General features: G+C 33.7%; 2 protein-coding genes and 1 long non-coding RNA gene across 3 annotated transcripts in view; 2 read left to right on the top strand and 1 right to left on the bottom strand.

Moving 5' to 3' along the window:
- The window catches only part of LOC128994079 (uncharacterized), a 33,094-nt gene that overhangs the window by 352 nt on the left and 6,278 nt on the right, over positions 1-26,464 (top strand). The window lies entirely within an intron of this gene.
- LOC128994078 (uncharacterized) lies at positions 22-25,446 on the top strand. Its single transcript, XM_054418315.1, has 2 exons — positions 22-198; positions 19,356-25,446. The coding sequence occupies exon 2, from the start codon at positions 19,370-19,372 to the stop codon at positions 21,650-21,652; it is 2,283 nt and encodes a 760-aa protein (XP_054274290.1). The 5' UTR covers positions 22-198; positions 19,356-19,369; the 3' UTR covers positions 21,653-25,446.
- LOC128994081 (uncharacterized) lies at positions 13,660-18,417 on the bottom strand. Its single transcript, XR_008490867.1, has 3 exons — positions 18,072-18,417; positions 16,224-16,324; positions 13,660-13,774 (listed from the first exon to the last, which is right to left on the bottom strand). It is a non-coding gene; the product is annotated as an uncharacterized LOC128994081 (long non-coding RNA).

The following is a 26,464-nucleotide window of genomic DNA, read 5'->3' as shown; positions in this document are numbered from 1 at the left end:
CTGAGCTGACCATCTGTGTGTACTGTGTGAACTATTTATAGCAATGAGTTCATTTTGTCTTGAGCTTACATGCTGCGCAAGTGAATGAAGTTATTCCTTTCAAGTTAACCGATTTTATACTCCACCTGAAGTTTAACTTCATCTCCCGAGGCCTAGGCTACCTTGAACATTCAAATTCTTATTATTTTCTTCATTTGGGTAAGTATGATTAGACCTAACTTAAATGTAGGCTATGGTAGATTAAAGGCCTGTGCTATTGTGACTAGGCCTAGCCATAGGAGGATTAAACATTAAGGAGAGGACACGCTCGAGTTTTGTTGAAGCCAGCCAGCCGACCGCTCCCCGTATCGCGGGGGGAGGGGGGGCATTGTGTTTATACTAATAACATTTAACCAAACCAGCAACGAAACACATTTACCGATTAGGACAGCTATATGTAATGTCATAGGTAAGAAAATTCTATATCTAGTTACTGAAATACGGTAGCCTAGCAGTTATGTAGGCCTACTTAAAAGATTTATTTATAACTAAGTACATCATGTAAACAAAATTAAGAACTTAAAATAGAATCGCAATATTAGAAACCTAACCAACTTAGAGGACGACTCGTCCTATTCATGTAAGTTACGAATAAGTTAGTTAAATTAAAGATAAGTAACTTACTGTTTAAGCTATTAATATGTTTTTAAGCAAATATAACGGTTGATGGATGAATGTTTTATTTTATGGCCTGCTATTATTGTGATTGATTATGCTTAACTTATACCTATTATAATCAAATAAGGTACTCAAATCATAAAGTAATATGAGTACCGTATTTTAACAAATAACTTATTTGACGAAATCTATCCAGTCACTACTGGTCATCTATGGATACATGGTATAAAGGTATAACATATTTTTGCATACCGTAGCCTAACTTAAACAAAAATCTAAAAGGTTTTAAAACTGTTAAAAAAATTATTAGGGAAGTTAACTTACGCACTGTGGCATCAGAGGATGTGAGAACTGAAAGATTTCACTTTTTACTCAAAGTTTATTTGATATTTCTTAATATAAGCCCTCAAAATATGGCTTAGCATGATATAAAAAAACCAAAAACTTAATAGGGAAGAAAATGTTTTACTTTTTATATTTGTAATTTAATTTGAACACTGTGAGTGTAATAAAAGCGATCACCACTTTGAATTTTTTCTTGATTTCGGGTATTTCAAATTACTTGCCTGGTTTTTAGCACAAACATGTCTTAAAACTAACATTAAATGGGATTACAAATTTTAGAAAATAATTAGAAATGCTAATTATCAGCGTGAAACTGGCAATAGAACAGCAATAACCCATTCCACTTCTCCTACCGCCCCTCCGATGAATATACGTCACAGTAAAACGTCACAACAATGATGGCGTCACAGCAGGATTCGTCACAAAGCAGCTGACATAACCTCCAAAATATCAAGTGGCGGGAACTTTTTTTGGCGAAACACGGCAAAGATGGTGTTTGGCGGTACACGCACAGCGTTGATTATGAAGGTTGACTAATATGTATGTATAAAACTGTACAATACGCTGAATGAAATTAAACTACTATTTCATTATTTAGAGAATAAAGGACAATACTAAAGACGATTGAGGTTATTTAAAGTAGTAACCACCCTCAATTTTTTCCAAATGATAAAATTATTAACTGACTACCATAAAAACCTATTGCTGGCATCTCCCCTTAAGTTTTTCTCTCGTTTTTCTTTTGATACATGTTAAACACATGGTTATGAACAAAAAATGACGTATTCAAGGTTAGCCCACTCTTTACTAGTGTAGCTATGTAGCCTGGAATGCACTTCATGTGACCTTGATTGCACGACGACGCTATTACTAAAATTCATGTTTTATATGTCTATTTACATTATGTAGAGCATATTGCACAACACTAAGCACTTTTTAGCTAATTAAGTAGTTACTGCATCGATTTGAATCCAAATGAAAAATTACCTAAAATTACTATTTGACTACCATAAAAACCTATTGCTGGCAATTCCCCTTAAATTTTTCTTCAGTTTTTCTTTTGATACGCATTAAACACATGGTTATGAACAAAAAATTGCCTCTTCTAGGTTAGCCCACTCTTTAATGTAGCTATGTATCCTGGAATGCACTTCGTGTTACCTCGGTTGCACGCCGATGCTATTACAAAAATGTATGTTCTAAATGTCTATTTACATTATTTATCTGGTATTGAACAATACTGGGCACTTTTAAGCTTATTAATGTAGAAATCACCTTGATATTAATACAAACTAATAAACTACCTAAAATTACTAATTATCGTAAAAACCTATTGCTGGCATCTCCTCTTAAATTTTTTTCTCGTTTTTCTTTTGATATGTGTTAAACACATTGTTATGAACATAAAATGACGTAGTATAGGTTAGCCCACTTTTTAGTAGTGTAGCTATGCAGCCTGGAATGGACCTCATAATAGAATAATAAATTACCATAAATTTCTATTGCTGGCCTATCCCTTTGGCACGATTTTCTTTATTCTTTCAAAATATGTTTATTACATCATTACGAACTAGAAAACACGTCGCCTAGGTTCGTACACTCATTTATAGTTGAGATAGGTAACTTTGAATTAAACTGGTGTGACCTCGGTTCCATAAGAACCTAATTTACTAAAACTCAACTTTTTTCGTTTATACATGTTAGTTACACCTTTATAAACAATACCTAACACCATTTCGATAAAAAATATTATTATTTATCAATTTAATGCATTATTTAAAATCTGCCTCAATAGAACAATAAATTACCATAAATTTCTATTGCTGGCCTATCCCTTTGGCACGATTTTCTTTATTCTTTCAAAATATGTTTATTACATCATTACGAACTAGAAAACACGTCGCCTAGGTTAGCCCACTCCTTTATAGTTGAGATAGGCCATTTTGATTGTAGCTGGTGTGACCTCGATTCCATAAGAACCTAATTTACTAAAAATCAACTTTTTCGTTTATACATGTTAGTTACACCTTAATAAACAAACCCTAACACCATTTCGATAAAAAATATTATTATTTATCAATTTAATGCATTATTTAAAATCTGCCTCAATAGAACAATAAATACCATAAATTTCTATTGCTGGCCTATCCCTTTGGCACGATTTTCTTTATTCTTTCAAAATATGTTTATTACATCATTACGAACTAGAAAACATGTCGCTTATGTTAGCCCACTCCTTTATAGTTGAGATAGGCCATTTTGATTGTAGCTGGTGTGACCTCGGTTCCATAACGACCTAATTTACTAAAACTCAACTTTTTTCGTTTATGAACATAAACTCTATGAACATAAAATGACGTAGCCTAGGTTAGCCCACTCTTTAGTAGTGTTGCTATGTAGCCTGGAATTGACCTCATGTGGCCTCGGTTGCACGACGACGCTATTACACAACTTAATGTTTTATATGTCTTTTTACATTATTTAGCTGGTATTGAACAATAGTAGGCACCTTTTAGCTTATTGAAGAAGAAACTACCTCGATTTTAATCCAAAATTAAAAAATTACCTAAAATTACTAACTGGCTACCACAAAAACCTATTGCTGGCATTTCCTGTTAACTTTTTTTCTAATTTTTCTTTTGATATTTGTTAAACACATGGTTATGAACAAAAAATGACGTAGTATAGGTTAGCTCACTCTTTAGTAGTGTAGCTAAACAGCCTGGAATGGACTTCATGTGACCTCGGTTGCACGACGATGCTATTACTCAAATTTTTGTTTTATATGTCTATTTACATTATTTAGAGGGTAATGAACAATACTAAGCAGTTTTTAGCTAATTAAAGTGGTAACCACCCTGATTTTAACCTAAATTGAAAAATTAACTAAAATTACTAACTGATTACCATAAAAACCTATTGCTGGCATCTCCTCTTAAATTTTTTTCTCGTGTTTCTTTTGATATGTGTTAAACACATTGTTATGAACAACAAATGACGTAGCCTAGGTTAGCCCACTCCTTAGTAGTGTTGCTATACAGCCTGGAATGGACCTCATGTGACCTCGGTTGCACGACGACGCTATTACACAAATTAAAGTTTTATATGTATATTTACATTATTTAGATGGTATTGATCAATACAAGGCACTTTTAAGCTTATTAAAGTAGAAACCACCTTGATTGTAATCCTAATGAAAAAATACCTAAAATTACTAAATCTGACTACAATAAAAACCTATTGCTGGCATCTCCTCTTAAATTTTTTTCTCGTGTTTCTTTTGATATGTGTTAAACACATTGTTATGAACAACAAATGACGTAGCCTAGGTTAGCCCACTCCTTAGTAGTGTTGCTATACAGCCTGGAATGGACCTCATGTGACCTCGGTTGCACGACGACGCTATTACACAAATTAAAGTTTTATATGTATATTTACATTATTTAGATGGTATTGATCAATACAAGGCACTTTTAAGCTTAATAAAGTAGAAACCACCTTGATTGTAATCCAAATTAAAAAATACCTAAAATTAATAACTTGCTGGCATTTCCCCTTAATTTTTTCTTTAGTTTTTTTTATATGCGTTAAACACATGGTTATGAACAAAAAATGCCTATTCTAGGGTAGCCCACTCTTTAATAGTTTAGCTATGTATCCTGGAAGAACCTCATGTGACCTCGTTAGTAAAATTACCTAAAATTACTAACTGACTACTATAAAAACCTATTGGGTACCGGTACATTAATTATAAGTAATCGTTAAACTAATTATATTAAAACACTTTTATAAGAATCGTAATAAATCACTTAAAACAATAAGAAATTAGTCCTAATCCATTAGGAAATAAATTTAATATTTTTAAGGAGGCATTTTAGCGTAAATCCAATCTGGCAAATGGAAATTCGCTTACTCTGCAGGTTTGCAGGTTTTTATTGTAGTCAGATTTAGTAATTTTAGGTATTTTTTCATTTGGATTACAATCAAGGTGGTTTCTACTTTAATAAGCTTAAAAGTGCCTTGTATTGATCAATACCATCTAAATAATGTAAATATACATATAAAACTTTAATTTGTGTAATAGCGTCGTCGTGCAACCGAGGTCACATGAGGTCCATTCCAGGCTGTATAGCAACACTACTAAGGAGTGGGCTAGCCTAGGCTACGTCATTTGTTGTTCATAACAATGTGTTTAACACATATCAAAAGAAACACGAGAAAAAAATTTAAGAGGAGATGCCAGCAATAGGTTTTTATGGTAGTCAGTTAGTATTTTAGGCAATTTTTCAATTAAGGTAAAAATCAAGGTTGTTACTACTTTAATTAGCTAAAAACTGCTAAGTATTAATCATTACCCTCTAAATAATGAAAATAGACATATAAAACATTAATTTGTGTCATAGCGTCGTCGTGCAACCGAGGTCACATGAGGTCCATTCCAGGCTGCATAGCAACACTACTAAAAAGTGGGCTAACCTATAACACGTCATTTTATGTTCATAACAATGTGTTTAACACATATCAAAAGAAAAACAAGAAAAAATTTAAGAGGAGATGCCAGCAATAGGTTTTTATGGTAATCAGTTAGTAATTTTAGGTAATTTTTTAATTTTGGATTAAAATCGAGGTAGTTTCTTCTTCAATAAGCTAAAAGGTGCCTACTATTGTTCAATACCAGCTAAATAATGTAAAAAGACATATAAAACATTAAGTTGTGTAATAGCGTCGTCGTGCAACCGAGGCCACATGAGGTCAATTCCAGGCTACATAGCAACACTACTAAAGAGTGGGCTAACCTAGGCTACGTCATTTTATGTTCATAGAGTTTATGTTCATAAACGAAAAAAGTTGAGTTTTAGTAAATTAGGTCGTTATGGAACCGAGGTCACACCAGCTACAATCAAAATGGCCTATCTCAACTATAAAGGAGTGGGCTAACATAAGCGACATGTTTTCTAGTTCGTAATGATGTAATAAACATATTTTGAAAGAATAAAGAAAATCGTGCCAAAGGAATAGGCCAGCAATAGAAATTTATGGTAATTTATTGTTCTATTGAGGCAGATTTTAAATAATGTATTAAATTGATAAATAATAATATTTTTTATCGAAATGGTGTTAGGTATGGTTTATTAAGGTGTAACTAACATGTATAAACGAAAAAAGTTGAGTTTTAGTAAATTAGGTTCTTATGGAACCGAGGTCACACCAGCTACAATCAAAATGGCCTATCTCAACTATAAAGGAGTGGGCTAACATAAGCGACGTGTTTTCTAGTTCGTAATGATGTAATAAACATATTTTGAAAGAATAAAGAAAATCGTGCCAAAGGGATAGGCCAGCAATAGAAATTTATGGTAATTTATTGTTCTATTGAGGCAGATTTTAAATAATGCATTAAATTGATTTAAATAATAATATTTTTTTTCGAAATGGTGTTAGGGATTGTTTATTAAGGTGTAACTAACATGTATAAACGAAAAAAGTTGAGTTTTAGTAAATTAGGTTCTTATGGAACCGAGGTCACACCAGCTACAATCAAAATGGCCTATCTCAACTATAAAGGAGTGGGCTAACATAAGCGACATGTTTTCTAGTTTGTAATGATGTAATAAACATATTTTGAAAGAATAAAGAAAATCGTGCCAAAGGGATAGGCCAGCAATAGAAATTTATGGTAATTTATTGTTCTATTGAGGCAGATTTTAAATAATGCATTAAATTTATAAATAATAATATTTTTTATCGAAATGGTGTTAGGGATTGTTTATTAAGGTGTAACTAACTTGTATAAACGAAAAAGTTTATTTTTAGTACATTAGGTTCTTATGGAACCGAGGTCACACCAGCTACAATCAAAATGGCCTATCTCAACTATAAAGGAGTGGGCTAACCTAGGCGACGTGTTTTCTAGTTCGTAATGATGTAATAAACATATTTTGAAAGAATAAAGAAAATCGTGCCAAAGGGATAGGCCAGCAATAGAAATTTATGGTAATTTATTATTCTATTATGAGGTCCATTCCAGGCTGCATAGCTACACTACTAAAAAGTGGGCTAACCTATACTACGTCATTTTATGTTCATAACAATGTGTTTTACACATATCAAAAGAAAAACGAGAAAAAAATTTAAGAGGAGATGCCAGCAATAGGTTTTTACGATAATTAGTAATTTTAGTAGTTTAGTAGTTTATTAGTTTGTATTAATATCAAGGTGATTTATACATTAATAAGCTTAAAAGTGCCCAGTATTGTTCAATACCAGATAAATAATGTAAATAGACATTTAGAACATACATTTTTGTAATAGCATCGGCGTGCAACCGAGGTCACACGAAGTGCATTCCAGGATACATAGCTACATTAAAGAGTGGGCTAACCTAGAAGAGGTAATTTTTTGTTCATAACTATGTGTTTAACGCGTATCAAAAGAAAAACTGAAGAAAAATTTAAGGGGAATTGCCAGCAATAGGTTTTTATGGTAGTCAAATAGTAATTTTAGGTAATTTTTCATTTGGATTCAAATCGATGCGGTAACTACTTAATTAGCTAAAAAGTGCTTAGTGTTGTGCAATATGCTCTACATAATGTAAATAGACATATAAAACAAAAATTTGAGTAATAGCATCGTCGTGCAACCGAGGTCACATGAAGTCCATTCCAAGCTGTTTAGCTTCACTACTAAAGAGTAAGCTAACCTATACTACGTCATTTTTTGTTCATAACCATGTGTTTAACATGTATCAAAAGAAAAACGAGAGAAAAACTTAAGGGGAGATGCCTGCAATAGGTTTTTATGGTAGTCAGTTAATAATTTTATCATTTGGAAAAAATTGAGGGTGGTTACTACTTTAAATAACCTCAAACGTCTTTAATATTGTCCTTTATTCTCTAAATAATGAAATAGTAGTTTAATTTCATTCAGCGTATTGTACAGTTTTATACATACATATTAGTCAACCTTCATAATCAACGCTGTGCGTGTACCGCCAAACACCATCTTTGCCGTGTTTCGCAAAAAAAAGTTCCCGCCACTTGATATTTTGGAGGTTATGTCAGCTGCTTTGTGACGAATCCTGCTGTGACGCCATCATTGTTGTGACGTTTTACTGTGACGTATATTCGTCGGAGGGGCGGTAGGAGAAGTGGAATGGGTTATTGCTGTTCTATTGCCAGTTTCACGCTGATATGCTAATTTAATCCCCTAGGCTATTTATTTAAAAATTCAAATTGAATTTTTTTATTTAAAACCTAAATCTAGTAGGTAAACTTAAATCCTTTTGATTATGAAACTCGCTTGTACATAAAGGCCTTTTTATTTATTTATAGGTAACTCAACTTATAAGTTGAACTTAGCCTACATTTTGGTTAATAGGATAATGCAATTTAAATAGGGTCTGCGCACGATTTTTGACATTTTTCCCACTGGCATGTGGAACAAAATGTTTGGAACTTTGGGTTTTCCGCAGTGAACCTGCGATACATTATCGAATGAGTAATGATAACTGTAGGCTATAAGTTAAACTTAATTGATATTTATTTGGTTAGATATTTAAAAACTTAAGCTATAAAGTAATAGTTTTAAATTTAATACTGTATGGTATAAATAAATAGGCTACGGTACCTGGTAATATTATGCAAATTAAGGTGACTATGGGAACCTATAGTACTTTAGGTACTTTGGTATTATCTGGAGGCCATCTTTATACAGCGCGCTGCGGCGGTTATGTTAGGTTGGGTTATCATAAATGAAAAGAACATAGGCTACTTTAATTGACTTACTGTCCATAAGTGACATGATTACAATTAGCGGCCTTTGAGTTCTGCCTGCCAAAAGGCAGCGATGTCGGCGAGGATCGAGTTGAAGGCGTCGCTGCTGCTAGCTGCCACACCAGATACAGGCTATGACAGGTGAATGTGTCCGCTCCGGTTAACGACTTCACCTTGGCCTACTTGGTCGGGATTTAGCGAGCGAAAGTATGACTCATTTGGTATTGTTTGATTCATAATGAAACAAGGAATGTCCTACAACAATTATATTTATAACATAACTTAACCGCTAGTGTGCTGTATAAGGGTGGCCTCCGGATAATACTAAAGTACTGTAATTATATAGGCTATCATAAGAACCTAGAGTTTTTACCTTAAAAAAATGGTGCAAAGGATTTTCTGCTCTGACAAGAATTAACTTACACACCAATCAAGTATTTTTGAAAGTGATCCAACAGGGGTTGCTTGACCATTTTTAAAATAAATAATATCTTTATCCTAGATACCTCTATCAATTCTGGGTTCAAAAGTGATTTACATTTTTTTTAATCTCTTTTGTTACTTCTACGGCGGCCATTTTTGTTTTTGGGACACTCAAATTTTTGCTCATGTAAGGGTTTGCATTAACTTGCATAACTCGGTATAACCATGAACACTAGAGTGATGAATCAAAAAGAATTTTAATCTGGAAGAAACAGCCTAAATATTATGTTCAGTAGCCTACATATTTTATTGAAATGTTTATCAAAAACAGTTTTCAACCCATCTCAACATTTCATAAGAAAACGGAAAAGTTTCAACTTTTGAAGGCGTATTACCATTAGAACAAATAAAATCTCAGTCTTGATTTTTTTTCTGTGTGTAGCAACTCAGTAGAACTGTTTGTATTTATCATTTTTGAACTGCTTACACCACTGATTGTCATACACACGTGCAATATAGAGTCTTTTGTATGAAGTGTAATTTTTACAGCTTTTGATGTTTAATGAACTTCATATTCAGTTGCTAGTGAGGTTATGAAGCACCTAACATTACTACTGTCTGTTTTACTGTACAGGAATAAGCCTAAAACAAAGTAAGCTTCTTGTTCCAGTAATCTTTAAACAGTTCTCAAATCGGTCCAGGATTTTGTTGTTGTAGTGTTGAGTGATTTCTTCATCTGTTATGAAAATGAATTATTTTGTTATGAAATTCTGTGTTTTGTGACTCATTTACGACTTCCTGTGGGGACTGGAGACTCTTATCAGTTCCCTCAGAATATGAGTTATTTCTTTTCAAAATACCATAATAAACACTTTTTATTGGAATTGACTACGTTTTATTTAAATTGAATGATGAATAAAACTTAAAATTCTGCAGGATTTGATTTACGGTATTAATACTTTAATACTTTTCGATGAAATGGCGACTTTTTATGAATTTTTAAATATTTTTAGTACCGTAGGCCTACATATAGGCTAATTTGTACTTTGGGTACAAAGTTTAAGTTGAAAATCTGTTTTGGATTTTTGAAATGTAGGGCCTATACATTAAGATAAGTTTACATTAATAAAATAATTACCTACATTTATAAATTAATCTTTAAGCTACCTACAGTACTAGCCGCGTTGGCCGAGCTTATGAATTTATTGCAATTTTCATGATACTGTAACTTAGCTTAAAAGTAAATCTCAAAGATGAAATTCATACAGCAGTTACTGTAGGCCTATAACAACCATAATGACCACATAAAAAGTGGGCTCAGTGGGGTTTTGGTAAAAATTTCAGACTTTTAAACTTTGTCCCAACAAAGATATTGAGACTCAAAATTTGAATTTTTCAAAAAAATTCAGTTTTTGAAAAATTATAACTTTTAATGGAATTAAGTCTCAGGGTTAATATTTGAAATTCAAACAGTTCTACTGAGTTGCTACACACAAAAAAAATCAAGAAGTCTGAGATTTTATAAGTTCCAATGGTAATACGCCTTCAAAAGTTGAAATTTTTCTGTTTTCTTATGAAATGTTGAGATGGGTTGAAAACTGTTTTTGATAAACATTTCAATAAATATGAACTGAACATACCCTAATACTTAGGATGTTTCTTCCAGATTAAAATGCTTTTTGTTTCATCACTCTAGTGTTCATGGTTACCGAGTTATGCAAGTTAACGCAAACCCTTACATGAGCAAAAATTTGAGTGTTCCGCAAAACAAAAATGGCTGCCGTAGGAGTAACAAAAGAGATAAAAAAAATTAAAATCACTTTTTAACCCAGAATTGATATAGGTATCTAGGATAAAAATAATATTTATTAAAAAAATGGTGAAGCAACCAATTATTTTATTTATGGATCACTTGATATGGATAGAACCCAAAATCAGTCTCGAGATAACATAACTTATAATTTAGGCCTAAATCAACAACTTGATTCATTATAACCTAAACTTTACCTTCCTAACTTAATCTCACATAGGCCTAAACCTAACTTCAAAACACTTAATACAGTCACGAATCCACATAACACCCGACCTACCTATCTCGCATGTGTAAATAAGAACTGAGTTCACAATAACTTAATCAACGCTCAGTTGCATTTACAAATGCCTCTAAGTTACTGCTTTGTCCTCTTCGTAAAAACTTAATGTTTGCCGTCTTCTTCTTTCCTAGACGATCCTTTTAATCGTTCATGTTTGTGTTAGTATTCAATTCACTTAACCTAATAATGGTGACAGAGAAGCAGACAATAAGCATTACTTTACAGTAATAAAATTCAAACGATCATAGTTTATTCAGTTTTGGTCACCGCAGAAAAATTTTTTGCAACATTGTTTTCTGTTAAAAATCTAGTTTCTATTGATAGGCATATAAATTACTATTGGTTCCTATGGTCACCTTAATATGCATAATTTCTAAATAAGTTACAATCGTCACAGCAAACCTGTAAAGTAAGCAATTTTCCATTAGCTTGATTTGATTTTCAATTAGGCTAGGTTAAGTTAAATCTATTTCAATAACATTAGGTTTAATGAGTACCTAGGTTTGCTGCTACAGGGAGGGCAATAAAGTGCGTTTTTAGTAAAACATAATTGAAAGACTACCTAGCTTAGTATGAAATAAATAAGATTTGCCAAGTTTGATCAACATTTTTGAATTTTCTCCCTTACCAATAACAATACAAAAACACTTCAATATACTAAATTATTTGTTTTTATTAACTCTTCAAAATGGTCTAGAGAGAAATGGTCTTAGAGATAAATTGGGAAGTTTTATATTTTTGGAGTGAAAAATTGGAAAACTCCATTCTACCCCATAAACCCCCCATGAAAGCCAGTGCCCATGGTCCGATCATGCTGGTTTGCGAACTCTAACCTATATATGATGTGGAATACCTAGTTTATGGAATATATACCGGGTGTCCAAAACCACCCGTGCACCCATTTAAAAATGAGGGAAACCTTTTCTTACAAACAACAAATAATACAGAACTAAATAAATTGGGCGTACAGTCTACCAAATGGTGATAATTTCAAATCCAAAATCACACCGGAAGTGGCTTTTTCAGACCGGAAGTTGACTTTAGTCTCCTTCCCACCACCACAACAGGCCCTAGTGTAGGACGGGAGACGGCACCCCATTTTGAAAAAAATTCCACTTCCAATGTAGGAGCAGCCTAAGGCCGGATTTGTTGTCATCCTACATTCTTTCAATTAAAAAATACCAGTTTTGTTATTAAAATCCATTTTTAATCTTCATTTGAAAAAAATGAAGATAAAACCCAGGCAACAAAAAAAGCTTGAGAAAGGTTTGTCACAAACCTTTTTTGTCAAACCTTTAAACTTGCTACAAGTGTATAACGGCAAGCTTGTACACTTGGGGCAAGCTTGTAGCAAACCTCCTAGTTCCCATCAGACAAGCTTGCCACAGGCCTTCTGATTAAACTTGTCACAGGCCTTCTATACAAACTTGTCAAAGGCCTTCTGATTAAACTTGCCACATGCCTTCTGGTTAAACTAGCCACACACCTTATGTTTAAACTTGACACAAACCTTCTGTTCAAACTTGTCACAGGCCTTCTGTTTAAACTTATCACAGGCCTTTTATTAGAACTTAGAAACTGTAACAGATATATTTTGTTCCATAAAACAAATTAATAAATCATTGAAAATATAGCTCAGATTAAAATGAAGCACATTATGTTTATGTTTCATAGTAATGTATGTAAAATAAATTAAATTTTGTTTGGCCAACAAAACTTTTTACTTTGCCAGATAGAGAATGATAGGTTTTAAAAATAGACTTGGGACTGTAGGCTAATTAGAGATAAATGTGTTGGATCCTGTTTGAAAATAAAAGTAACTAATTACTAACTAAAAGCCAAAATAAAGCACTGAGCAATAAATAAATATGTTTTATGACAACTGTTCATTTCATGGTAGAATACAATCATTTTAAGAAATGTAGGCTATGGGTTTCAAAAAGGTATTTTACTTAAAAATTATTTTTGTCAAATGCCTACAAACTAACCGTAAGATAGCTTTGTAAGGTAAAGTAGGGCAATATCAGACTTGTTATCAGAAGTCTAATGTGCCCTAAATACAGCTTTCAGAACTAAATCAGTAGTTTAATTTTTACTCAAAGCAAATTTTATATAAATGCCTCTAATAGAAAAACTTGAATGTTATTAGAAGAAATGCTAAACAGAGCTAACTCCTCGGTTGAATTTAAATTGACTCCATATAATAGACCTAACAGTAACACAGTACTGTATTAGTTACATAGCTTTACTAAGCTGTAATGACAAAAAATGAAACAAATTTATTCCTATACCTACAGTTGATTTCAAACTAATTGAGAAATTATCTTAATCAGAGAAGTTTTGACAATGGAAATCAAACAAAGTAAAAGTGCACTTAACATTTTATATTCTGAAAATATTTACACAGGTTTAAATTACAATTCGTACAGTATTCAGTCATCAGAACACTCTTCAGCAGCGGGTGTTGCTTGCTGTCTGTTAGACCTGAAAAACAGAAATTAAAAATATTTTGTTGTCTCAATAAAATTGATGTTTTGTAGTATTTTTTTAAGTTGCCATACATGTATTCCCTCAATAAATTATGTGACTTTGCCAAATTTATGGATTATAATTTCCTTTAGATCTGAAAATATTTATTATTCCTATGATGAGATAAATGTTTCAAATATTGCTTTGTATGTGAGCCAATTATTTGCAAAACAACTATGGGCATGGTGTTCCAAATTTAATATATCTTTACTTAGGTTTCCAAATAAATTTAATTTTGGTCGGACTGAAATGAGAAAATAGAGGCTTTTTACAGTTTATAAAGTCTATATCACTATACCTTTTTCCATGACACTTGAAAAATTTCATACCGGTACTGTAGGTTTAAACCTTTATTAGATGTTATAGCTTTCAGGGATTAGCTTCAAAACATTTTAAAAGTACCTATGTTTGACTTTTTAAAGGAGTTCAAGTAAAAATTCAATAAATTTTAAACGTTTTAGAAATATATTTGAACATTGTAAAAAGTACAAACGCTAAAACAAAACAATAAATTGGACAACTGACTCACAACAGAAAACAATAAATAATTAACCAATCAGCTGATGATATTAAAATATAGAAAAAAATAGAATATCATTAATTTATACTAGATCTAGTATCATTAACTAATAAAACAGATGACTGGGAAATTTGAGACAGGAATGGGTGATGTTAATATTAGAGACGGTCTAAGACTAATGAATACTACCATTTTAGGCCCGGTTCACACAAGCGACTTATCTAGCTGACTAGGCTGTGACTAGGTAAGCCCGACTGGGTAGAGGACTACCGGATTAAATGGAACCGTTCACACAAGCGTAGGGCGACGACTAGCGAGCCGCGTTCGAGCTTGGTGTCCCAAACTATTGTCGGGCCCCGCTTCCAAGTCACTCATGGCAGCAACCCAGTCGCCCGCTCTAGCGGCTTAGCAGTATGGCCCCTATGGGAGCGATCGGTCGTCACGCTGCAGCTCGCATTCTTCCCTTTGTTCTCATTGTCGCCAGTGATGGATCCGAGTAACATTGATATCGATATTTGTATTGAATCAATGAAGCAACAACCGTTTCTTTGGAACAATTATCTTTATAGGCCTATTATTAGTATTACAAGTCCAAATATAGGAATAAGCTAAATATAAATTTGTAACCGATTAATAGGTTTATAATATAATTTTATATTGACCCTATACACTCTAAACAATGATGTTTTTTCAACCAAACTTTATAATAGTTTAAATGATAGTTTGTTGGGTGATTCCAATGCAAATTTAGTTTTGAAATGATTCGATAATTGTTTAAAACATCGTTATTGTCCAAAACATCAATGTAAAAAAAAAAATTCACTTACCATTGACGCAAAAACATCAAATATTTCCAGAAATATGTCAACGTATCGAAAATATTGATGTATTGAAAACATCGATGTATTAAAAACATCGTTTATCGATGCACATTCATTTACGTCACACCTACGACCTAGTCCGTTGACATGTCGCTCGTGTGAACCGGTGTATCCTTTGGTCCGCTACCCATTCGGGCTTACCTAGTTACAGCCTAGTTAGCTAGATAAGTTGCTCGTGTGAACCGGGCCTAAGAAGCGAAATGCTCAGTCATGGAGAATAGTCAGCTTGGAATTTTGCCACCGAAATGAGCTTTGCGCGGCCGCACTACTCTATCTTACTCGGTAAACTGACTTGGCCGCGCGTTCAAGATAGTCTACGATGCCGATTTCGCAAGAAATGAGACATTAAAGGTAAAAAACAATTGTTGCATACAATACCACTCTACATATAGGCTACATGTGGTTTTTTTCACACTCAGTGGGGTCTTAACTCAATATATAACTGAAATTCAAATCTAATTGACTAGACTAGTGCTGAAATAAACTTTCCATGCACAAACCTGAGGCCCATGTGGACAGGCAAATGTGAGGTAAAAAGGTTAAATAAACCCTGAATTTAACTGGTTCTATCAATGTTTTATAGGTATGGCTAATGTTTTTAATAGAGTTAGAATAATCTAAATGGCATTTTTACTAAGTACAATATCCAAACTAACAGAAGAACTTTGTACAGTTTCCAATGGCAACCTAAATACAGGGTGTCAATAGAACTCTTGGGGTTTTCAAATACATATCTTAACAGATTGGAAATATGAAGTTAATTCCTTAATAACAGTTCAACTCATTGTACCAACCAATTGTAAATTTTTGGTCAGCATTTGTTGGCAACACTGTGGCACATAAAATTTGAAAAAATCTAGAGCTGCAATGCCTTACGGAAAATGTTGCTATGGTGACGGGTGCTAGTAAATGAGGAGTTTTTTTATAAACGCCCTTTACTCATAATAATTTCTTATCACAAAGAAATAAGTACGGTACCGTAAATTGAAATAGGAAAAAATACCTCTTCATCAATCTGGGTGTGGCTTGCTGCAGCCACTTCTTGATTGAGTTCCTTCTTCATATTCTCAGCCGATGTTTCTCAATGTTTTCTCCTGACAGCATCTATAAATTAGAAAAAGGTGCACTAAACATACAAAATGAGTAAAGTACCAGAGCATAAATACACCTGAAGCAGCAAACCTGCAGACTATCAATTCGTCTTAAACTGGATTTATGCTTAAAGATTTCCATAAAGCATATTTTGAATAAAGTTAGATCTAACTAGTAACATAGACAAAAAGAATTAAATATAGACTGTCAGCCGTGCAGTGGTTACCATAGGTTCTGGCACACAATGATGGGAGCGCCATGTAGTTACGTAGTGCGTAGGCCGTAACTGCATAGCGCTCCCAGCGGTGTGCGCCAGAACCTATGGTAACTGCAGCACAGCTGACGGTCTTTTTATATTTAATTCTTTTTGTCTATGCTAGTACTTAGGTTTTCTACTATGGGGAATGCAAAAATATGTTTTTTTGAGCAAATGTTAATATTAAGGTGAAATAGACTAAATAAAGTTGCTAAATTTGATCAACATAATATATCTACAAACAAGCAAACTATATACAAAAGCTCGCTCCGGCACATAGCCTATTTTTATAATATATGTAGCCCTACCTAATGTCAAGATTTTCCACAAATGGAGAAAGGCGATAATGATGTTCCGTTACTGTAGGGGGTATTCAGGATTTTTATGTGACCGCGGGAGACAATAATCTTTTGGCCTACATAACTTGATCTAAAGCAAAGTGACGTTTAAGCGTTTCGATGCTAGAAAATTTTTTGGAATGTTCCGAAAAAAATTATAGGCTAAGTAAGAATTACAGGAGAACCTTGATAAAAAGGCTCTCAAGGGGATTATAAAATAAGACTTGTTATCAAGGTTGTCTTATTATCGAGGTTTGCAATAACATGTGATTAGGGGTAAAATAAATTCTAGGGGATTTAAAAATGAGACTTGTTATCAAGGGTGACTTGTTATCGAGGGTCTTGTTACTTGTCATCAAGGTTCCACTGTATTTACTTATTTCGTCCGAAAAGTGCTAAGCTTGCCACGAGGGCAAAGTCTATTGTGCGAGAAAAGAATACGCATCATTTTGATAATAAGTAACTTAGGCCTAAGTTAACTTTTATCCTTACTCATCCAAAAACTTATTGCAGACGGCTCTATGTGAAACTGTAAGTACCAGGGAGGGTAGGCCTATGTTTAGCCTAGTCCTTTTGATTGACTTAGTAGAGTCTATCAAGGCTAGCAGCCTACAGTCGAGGTGCTAATTAACACATGAGTTAGGTTAGCTAAGTAGCTTAAGTTATTATGGGACCCTAACATAACAAATGAACATGAACATTCCCAATAGCAAATTACTAGGTGTTTTGACACTTTGTGACAGAATAAAATGTGCTGCAGTTTTATATCAAATCATTTATATCAGCCCTCAGGTTTATTGGGCTACCAATAATGAATCATTATTAAAACATTTCCTGGAAAAGTTTTTAACAAACACTAAATTGACTGCCAATTTTTCAAGTGATCAAGTGAAAACAGATTTTAAAAAAGTTAAGAAGGTATAAGATGTGATAAATGTACATCTGATGTACATAAATCATAAATCAAATAGCCTAGGGCAGGCCTTTTAGCTAGGTACCGGTAAGACTTTTGTGAGTTATGTCTAGACTAGGCCCAGGCTCTAAATCAAACGGTTGATGCTTAAATCATTATATTAATAACTTATAAACTTAAGTTAAGTTGGCTGCTTTAACTTATTTAAAATTACTGATTAACTTACTGCTAAATCTAGGTTATTCTACTCACCTGAAAATCGCAGTAGGTTTCAAAGTTATCACCGAGGAAAACTACTAATTAACCAAAAGCACTTATAAATTTACTTAGGGCTGTATACAAACTTTATAAACTTAAAAATTTAAACTTAACGCGAAATATAAACTCAAAACTTAAGGAAAAATAAACACTTAACCGAAAACAAGAAAGAACAAGCGCAGACGCCAGACGGCCAAACAAACACAAATAAAATGGCGGTTGTTTTGTTGTTGTGTAGTAGACTGACTAGCGCCGCTAGCGCTGCGATGGATGAAAATTACAACTACGTTGCTTGTCGTGATACACCTTCCACGAATTGGCCCCAAGCTGTTCCCCGTAAGCCTTCTTCACAAGCGTGCCACAAGTCTGGCACAAGTTGATATAAAAAGGCCTTTCCAGACAAGCCTTTGACAAGGCTTGCCGTAAGCTTACGTGTTACCTGGGAAAAGAAGTTTTGTTTTATTTCATGATGGCCTCTGGATCGTTTGAATAAACTTATAAAGATAAAGCATATGTTGAAAAGATTACTTGATGCTGAAAACAGTATTACAAGTCTTGTATTTAATAATTTAATTCTATTTTCGTCCCATGGCAAATAGAAAGTTACAATAATCAAGGTGTAATAGACTTGTAAAAGGAATTAAAGTAACTAAAGATAATCCTGCAAAAGAACGACCGGCTGAAATGTACTGGAAAGGGAAGTAATAGGTAACAAAAACAATAGTATTATTTCACCTATTACCGAAAAGCTAAGGAATGTTCCTGACTATTACTGCAAAGTAATGGTATTTCCCATCTCAATTATTTTATGATGTCTAATTACAGGCAAACTGAAAATATGCTAGATGAAAACAAATCTTATAGTCTTGTAAAGAAGTAACTCAATTTTTCAGATAGGCTTGGCACACTCGAAATCTTACAAAGTAATGCAAATATACAGAATATCATAATAAAATATATAAAGAACATTGTTTTTCTAATGTTTAAACGACCCCAAAAAAACTCTGTGTGTCACCGATTGTGTTTTAAAATCAAGTACACCCATGAAGTGTAAATGGAGGGTAGGGATGTGTTTGCCAAGTGGTGTGGTCTAAATACAACTATATTTATTAATTATTTATATCCTATACAAGGATAATTTAGATAGCAACATTTAAAATCATAAAATTAAATAGTGCATAACAAATCCTTAGGGTCAAAGATAGGGATAAGATAGGGCAAAACCTATCTTATAAACAATTTTGATAGAAAATTTCATTATAATTAATTGTTTTTCAGGAGTTACTCTTATCATGGAAGAGGGAGAGTGGAAACAACTGGCTATTGAAAAGCAGGCTGCTTATTATGAAACTTTGGGATCAAGACATTGCGATGAAATTGATAAGAAAGACCTTTTCCTGCTTAAAAAAAAAGTGGGATATGCTACGTGTGGGAAACCAGAAGAATTGCCCAGCAGTACAAATTACAACACGGGGTATAAGAAAGAGGAATTGAAGCACATAAAATCTATCTGCGATAAAATTATAGAAAAGAGTGATCGTGATCCAATCAAATTTTCTTGTACAATACTAATCCTCAATCTCAAAGGCTCCCTATGTGAAACGCCAGTTTTTAGGATTATAACTGACACTGGGAACTTATTCATTGATATTAATTCCAGAGTTTACCTGAACTGGGATATGTTTATTGAAAATAACAAATTACCTGAATGTGAATACTGCTTCCCAGTAGGCGGAGAGTATGATATGGAAAAAGAACTTGTTGTGGGCTTTGCCTTTTCGCCTGCAAGTAAGCTATTCAACAAAGCTACAAACTGTTTGGACACAGCTGGATCAGTGGCAGCCGTAGCTGCTGCAGGTGTTTTTGCTGCAGGAGCATTTGTGTCTGTGGCACCTGTAGCCCTCTCTGCAGCAGGAGCTACTGCTCTCTGCACTGGAGTGTACAGTGTAACTAGGAGTGTTGGCTCTTTGTATGATAGGAATAAACATGATCAATCCATCGGACTGAAAGATCAAGAGTCCAGATCTGCCTGGATGGCCATTGGATCATCAGCAGTTGGCTTGTCGCAAATGGCTGCACTCAGAGGAGCTCAAAAAGTAGTTGAAAGTGGTCGATCCTTAGGTAAGCTCAGTGTATTTGGATTACACGCACTAACAGCATCTTCTCTTGTGATCAGCGGTTTTGGCTTTGTAGAAAACCTCTTCAACTTTGCTGATAAGTACAACAAAGGGAGCCTTTCGAAGAAAGATGTTTTTGACCTATCATGTGAGTTGTTGTTTCTTTGCAATGCAATTGCCTCAGCAAAAGCGACATCACAGCTTGTTAACAATATGAATCTAGCTGTAGTGGAAGCATCATCTCAAAAGAAGTTGACCAAGACTCAGAAAAGAAATTTAAGAAGACGAGTTGCTAAAAGAAAAGCAAAGGGTTTACCAGTTAATGTTTCTGAGGAAACCAATAAATTTGCAACGGTGGGAATATCAGGAACCCTACAGTTGCTTTTGTTTGAGGCTGTGAAAGCATATTCTCCGAGATTGCAAGAGATTCTTTATACATGCCAATCTATCGGTCATGATGTAATGTGCTGGAGAACTCATGAAATTTCTGATTTTGTTCTGTTGAAAAATCTGGGAGAAAAATTCATAAAACTGTACAACAACCATAAAGATGAAATCTTGGAAGTTGTGAACCGGATAAACAAATTTTTCAGTTCAATTATTGATGAATTCTTACAATTTGTCTCCAAATTATTTGAAACTGCCTCTGAGGAACTGAAACAGATTTTTTGCTCCAAAGTAATTGATATGGAAGATGAGATGGAATTATTGATCAATGAAGCTGAAGGATCGGTTATTAGTTTGCATGAGAGTTTGAAGTTGGATTACAACCCCGCCAGTTTCGACTGCAATGATGAATGTGAAAGCCTAGATGATGATAACCTCAATCCAGAAACTCAAAACCTTCTGAAAAGTTGCAGTGAGGTTATTGATGCAAGTAATTTGTGTTGCAATGATATTGAGGATTTTGAAGACATATTAGATTCTGTAAAACATGTCGTTGTAAGCGAGCATAAAAGAAAACTTGACGAATACATGAAATCCCTAAAAGCAGCTAAAGCAGCATCAGGGGATGGATTCAGTGTTGAAATATTCCATAGCATGCTTGGGGTACGAGGGGAAGTAAGTAATCACATATTGAAAGAAATTTTAAGTGAAGTAACCACTGATAGTACTATTTACAAAATCAAATCCAAGCTCAAAGATATGAAAAACACTAAAGATCGAAGCACTATACCTGTGTGGGAAGCTTTAACTTCTGGAATGTACCAATACTACGGTCCTCATGGCACAGGTGAATTGTCCTTAGATAAGTTACTCCTTGTTGTAAAAGATGCTGTGGGGCCCATTGTTGTTGACAACAAACGCCTTAATCTTGATGCAGAAAACCTTTCTCGCATCCAAGAAAAGGACATAGTCATGTTTTCAATCAATGATCAACCAAATGTACAAATTGTAGTTTTTTGTGGTATAACAGAAGAAAACACTGCAACAGGTTTAATAATGGTAGTAAAGTAGGCCTAAACAATGCTCAGAATTGATTTTATTTTAGAAATCAGGTGCGTTTATATTTGATCCAAGCGTGTTATAATCTATAATACCAAATATAACCCATTGACAACGACTTTCAGGTCTAGCACATCACCTCAATTCGCCGCGAGATAGTCATACTGCTAACCCACCAGCCCTCTAGTACATATAATTTTTAAATCAAATTTAAAAAAAACTAATTTTTAAATGTTGAATCTAGCCTGCAAGCGCTAGTGTCATCGTGTGCTTAAACCCGTTTGGCCGACGGTGTCATGATAGTTCAGTTGGCTAAGTCTGATGAGTGTAGTGTTCAAGTTTTTTCTACATGCACGGGTTCAAATCCCTGACATATGTAATCCATATTGAGCCTGTTACAGAGTGTCCACATTCTGGAAAGTCAGGGATAGTCATGGAAAGTCATGGAAAAAAACTTTGGTCATTGAAAGTCAGGGAAATAGGCAAGAAGTCATGGAAAGTCATGGAAATTTCCAATTATGGATGGATTTGAGGGGACCATTCAATGCTCTAGTCAGCCGTAACCCGGACTGTTGTAGCATTTTTTAGGATTTTTCACAGATGTTCGACAATTCAATTTATTACAGTTGTATTATTTTATGATTTTTCGGTTTGTTTTAGTTAATTGTTGTACCTATTGTACTCCATTGTTATCTGTTATTACATATTTCAGTATTTTCTGCAAAATAACATGTCCAGGCAGTATTATTTGTGTGTGTATGTTGTATTATAATTTGCGTGTTTAGTTCGTGAGTCATGGAAATCAATGGTAAATGGTCATGGATAGTCATGGAAAGTCATGGAAATTAATGACAAATCTTTTGTGGACACCCTGCTGTTAATGTATGGCTTAGATGGAGTGGAGGACCTACCTTAAATAAGCAGTGTCCGCGGCTTGGGTGGAAGTTACAGCATTAGTAATTTCAAAACGGTTGCACACAACATCTGCTCTGCTTCTTTTTAAATTGATACAGAGGAGGACACAGATTTTTTTTAAGTATGGACAAGTCTGTTGAAATACATGTACGTTTATAAACATAAAAGGACATTTTCAAAAAAATATTATGGATGAATTTAAAAAAAAATCTGTCGTCAATGGGTTAATGTATATCAAATGCTAATTAATGTATATCAAATGCTATCAGGTGCTAATTTAACTCTTAGCTAGTTAACTCTAAACCGAATGGTTTAACCAGCTTTTCCCAAAATTAATCCATAGAAAAGTGTAGAGGTTTTTGATGTAGAAACTTGATTCTAGTCGTTTAATCTTCTGACTAATAAATAATGCTGGCTGCTGAATCAGATGTTCTAGATAACAAAGCAATTAAACCATTGTTCACATAATTACTTTGAGTTGGTATTTAAAACCAAATGAAAAGTAAAGGGTAAAGTCTATTATGTTCATCAATTCATTTGGTCACAATCTGTGTTCTTTATCACAATATCAATTATTTTGTTTGAGTAAGTAAAAACTCAGTTTATTCAAGTTTTAATTAGGTGTTAAATTACATCAGTGAATCCCATGAAAACAAATAAGTGTTATTAAAATTTATGGCTGTTAATATTTATTACAATAATAATAATAGTTACTACTAAAATATAAAGTGCCAAAGAATGAGTCTAGTCTGATCTATTTTAATTTTAAGAGGAATAAGAGTAATTGACAACCTTTTGATTGACAATTTATTTTAGTCAGACAAGGGAAATATATATCTATATGAGTGTTACTAATACATTTAGGGGAAGAAGTGCCAGCATGATAATGTTTGGTGTCGTATTTGTGATATTCATACACATGGCAATATTCTTTTTAAGCTCACATTTTTTATCGTATTCTTTTATTGGCATTTTAATGTGATTATGTAAGTGCTGCTAAGTATTATTTATTGGATGTAGTAATCTCCCCTTTCCATCTATACAGAACTGTAATAATACTTAAGTATAATAATAATAATAACTGTACACGTGATTGTAAATGGGGGTGTTCATAGTACCTATTTTATATTGTAAACTTATTTGTGCAACTAGTAGCCAAAGTGACATTTCAATTTAGATTAAAATGCTGTCACACATGGCAAGCCTTGTGTGTCAACTTTTTTATTGAGTTTAGGAAAGACATGTTGACCAACACATTTGATTTAGTCCGCAGTTGTCATTATGAGGTCCCTCTAACTGGCCACTTAAAAGTCTTACTTCAGTAATGAAAATAACAAATAGGCCCAGAGCTTATTTTAAGGGATTTCCACTGGGCGACAGTGGTGCCGGACTTAATACCCCCCCCCCCTCATCAAAAAGGTCCCACCCGAAAATTTTTCCATAAATTTAAGTGAAAATCACAACATTTCTACGTATCTTTTAATGAATTTTTCAATTTTATTTGCTTGTAAATAGTCCATAGGCCTATAATCTCACTTAATTATGTATTCTAGAATGTTGTAACAGGCCAAGGCTCCTTTCACAACCTCTTGGGCCAAAATCACAGCTCAATACTCTAAAATATTTACATAATGTTATTTTTTAAATTCTAATACATTTAAAATGTGAATCATTAAAAAAATATGCTGGCACCACCCATAGTCACTGGGCGACAAAATCTCAGCACTGGTTTCACCCAGTTAACATGTTATTTTATGCCCTGAATAGGCCTGTTTGATTTAATAGAATAGTATTCAAACCAATAATTGGAAATAGTGTGATTGTAAAACTACATTTATCTTAGTTTTAATCTTTTTGGTACATTAGAACTTTTATAACCTACCTAGGACCATTTCCTGTAACTTATAAATGTAACGAAATTCCATTTTGTAGCCCCTGAATTAGTTTAGTCTATAAATGTAACTTGGAATAAATAAGTAGCCTAAGTTTTGTTTTGTTCAGTTACCATTGAGCAAAGAGTGGGCCAAATAAAATATTAAGAACTTAGCTGTTTTGCAATTAAACTAATTCAAGTGAACAAAATGCTACTAGGCCTATCATATACAACTTTTGACAAAACTTAGAGAAAACATTTTTAATCTTTTATGTCACTAAGCTAGAAATACAACTGGAGGTAGCACTGGTACGGAAATATTGCTAGAAATTAGACATGCTGTAAAATTGTAATATTTTAGTACCAACAAGGGTAATCGGCCAAATCATTTGGCTCATGGCTTTAATACAATTCCATATTCTAGTTCCAATGCACTAAGTACAGCACTAAGTACAACAATGTACTTCACCCATTGTAACAATGGCAGCCAATGTCTCAATTCTCTCATTCAGTGCTACCTCCCTCCAGTTGTATTTGTGGCTCACTGCTTAAGTCTAAATAACAAAAAACGCCCCCTAAAAAGGTACCTAAAACAATGTGATGTGTATGTGCCTTAATTGAAGTATTGTGTAATGTTTCCAGAACCATCAATAACCACAAGACTTATTTTATACAACTTTATATCAAACTGAAAATTGAATGAAAACATTTATTTTTATTATAAATCCAAGTTTGTTTGGCTACTGTCAGATATCATGTAATGTCTTGTATTTTGTATTAAAACTTTGAAATTTCTGTTAGGGTTGTAAATGCTAGCTTGATATTCAATGAATTTGATTTGTCACAATAAAAATATTAACACACATTGTTTAATTGAAGACTGTAATATTTATGCTGTGCTGTACGTTTACAAATTTAAGTCTTCTGACATGTAAAACTAGAGTGCTAATTATGTGCCTTTCAATTATCCTAATGTTTATTATTCTGTTTGTTTAATAAACGTGTTATTCTTACTAATCATCCTCTTTTACCTAATTTCCCTAATACAGTTGTACTATAAACACTACATTAGGTTGCCTAAAACTTTAGCTGGGGGTTTCTGTTTAAAGTTTTATTTTAACATTACACATTTTTTTCTTTGCTTTTTCGGGATTGGGTTTGTTGTTTCAGTTTGCTTACCCTCTTTTACTTTGTCACACTCAATATTTTTGACGTAAAAATACAAAGTAAGCTTGCAGCAGCTAGGCAAAATGGTGTACACGAAGAAAACTGGTTGTATATAATACCACGGATTAAAGGTGTACACAGGTCACAGGTACATAGTTATTGTTAACATTTTGAACACAACTGATGAATGACTGTTGATTGACTACAGTAACAATTCAACTTTTAAAATTATAAAAATATTTTTCACCACACGATGATGTTTTCAGCTGTTTTACATACGTTATTTAGTGGCTGAAAGTTACGTTTTGCTGGCCATGCCAGCTTTCGTCGTCATTTGGGGACCGAGCAGGTTTTTACATCCCTAAGGCCGCAAAATCAGCTGCCCGCTTACTTTTAAATACACAATCAGAATCCATAGCATTGCAATAGAATTGTTTTATTGTCACCCCTGCCTAGCAACACAGAAAACATACTACTATAACCCAGAATGCCAACCGCATGGTAAAAAGCGTTAAGTACTTTGAGAGAGCTTTGCCTGTCAATTCGTAGGCAGCGCCACCAGCGTTGCTATGCACTCAGCGTGACTCAGTATAGCAACGCTAGTGGCGCTGCCTACGAATTGACAGGCAAAGCTCTCTCAAAGTACTTAACGCTTTTTACCATGCGGTTGGCATTCTGGGTAATAGATGAGTGAACGAAGTGAACGAATCTATGTGTCGTGTATAGCGGAGTCAGAGATTAATTGTCTGCTTGAGTGTGTGTGTGACTGTGTTCACACCTAAAAAATCAAGAACTGTTGCACTTATAGCGTTCAAATTTTGCACAGATAACTAGGACACCAGTGTAAAGACACCATTAAAATTCTAGAC

Source organism: Macrosteles quadrilineatus, unplaced genomic scaffold (assembly GCF_028750875.1).
Source record: "Macrosteles quadrilineatus isolate MER2022 unplaced genomic scaffold, UCM_ALF_1.0 Scaffold_5__1_contigs__length_97177068, whole genome shotgun sequence".
NCBI lineage: Eukaryota > Metazoa > Arthropoda > Insecta > Hemiptera > Cicadellidae > Macrosteles > Macrosteles quadrilineatus.
Note: the sequence above shows the minus strand (reverse complement) of the source record. Positions and strands in the feature narration are given on the sequence as shown.

Bases quoted from the DNA above. Each gene is read 5' to 3' on its own strand.
- LOC128994078 (XM_054418315.1), top strand. From the start codon at position 19,370: ATGGAAGAGGGAGAGTGGAAACAACTGGCTATTGAAAAGCAGGCTGCT.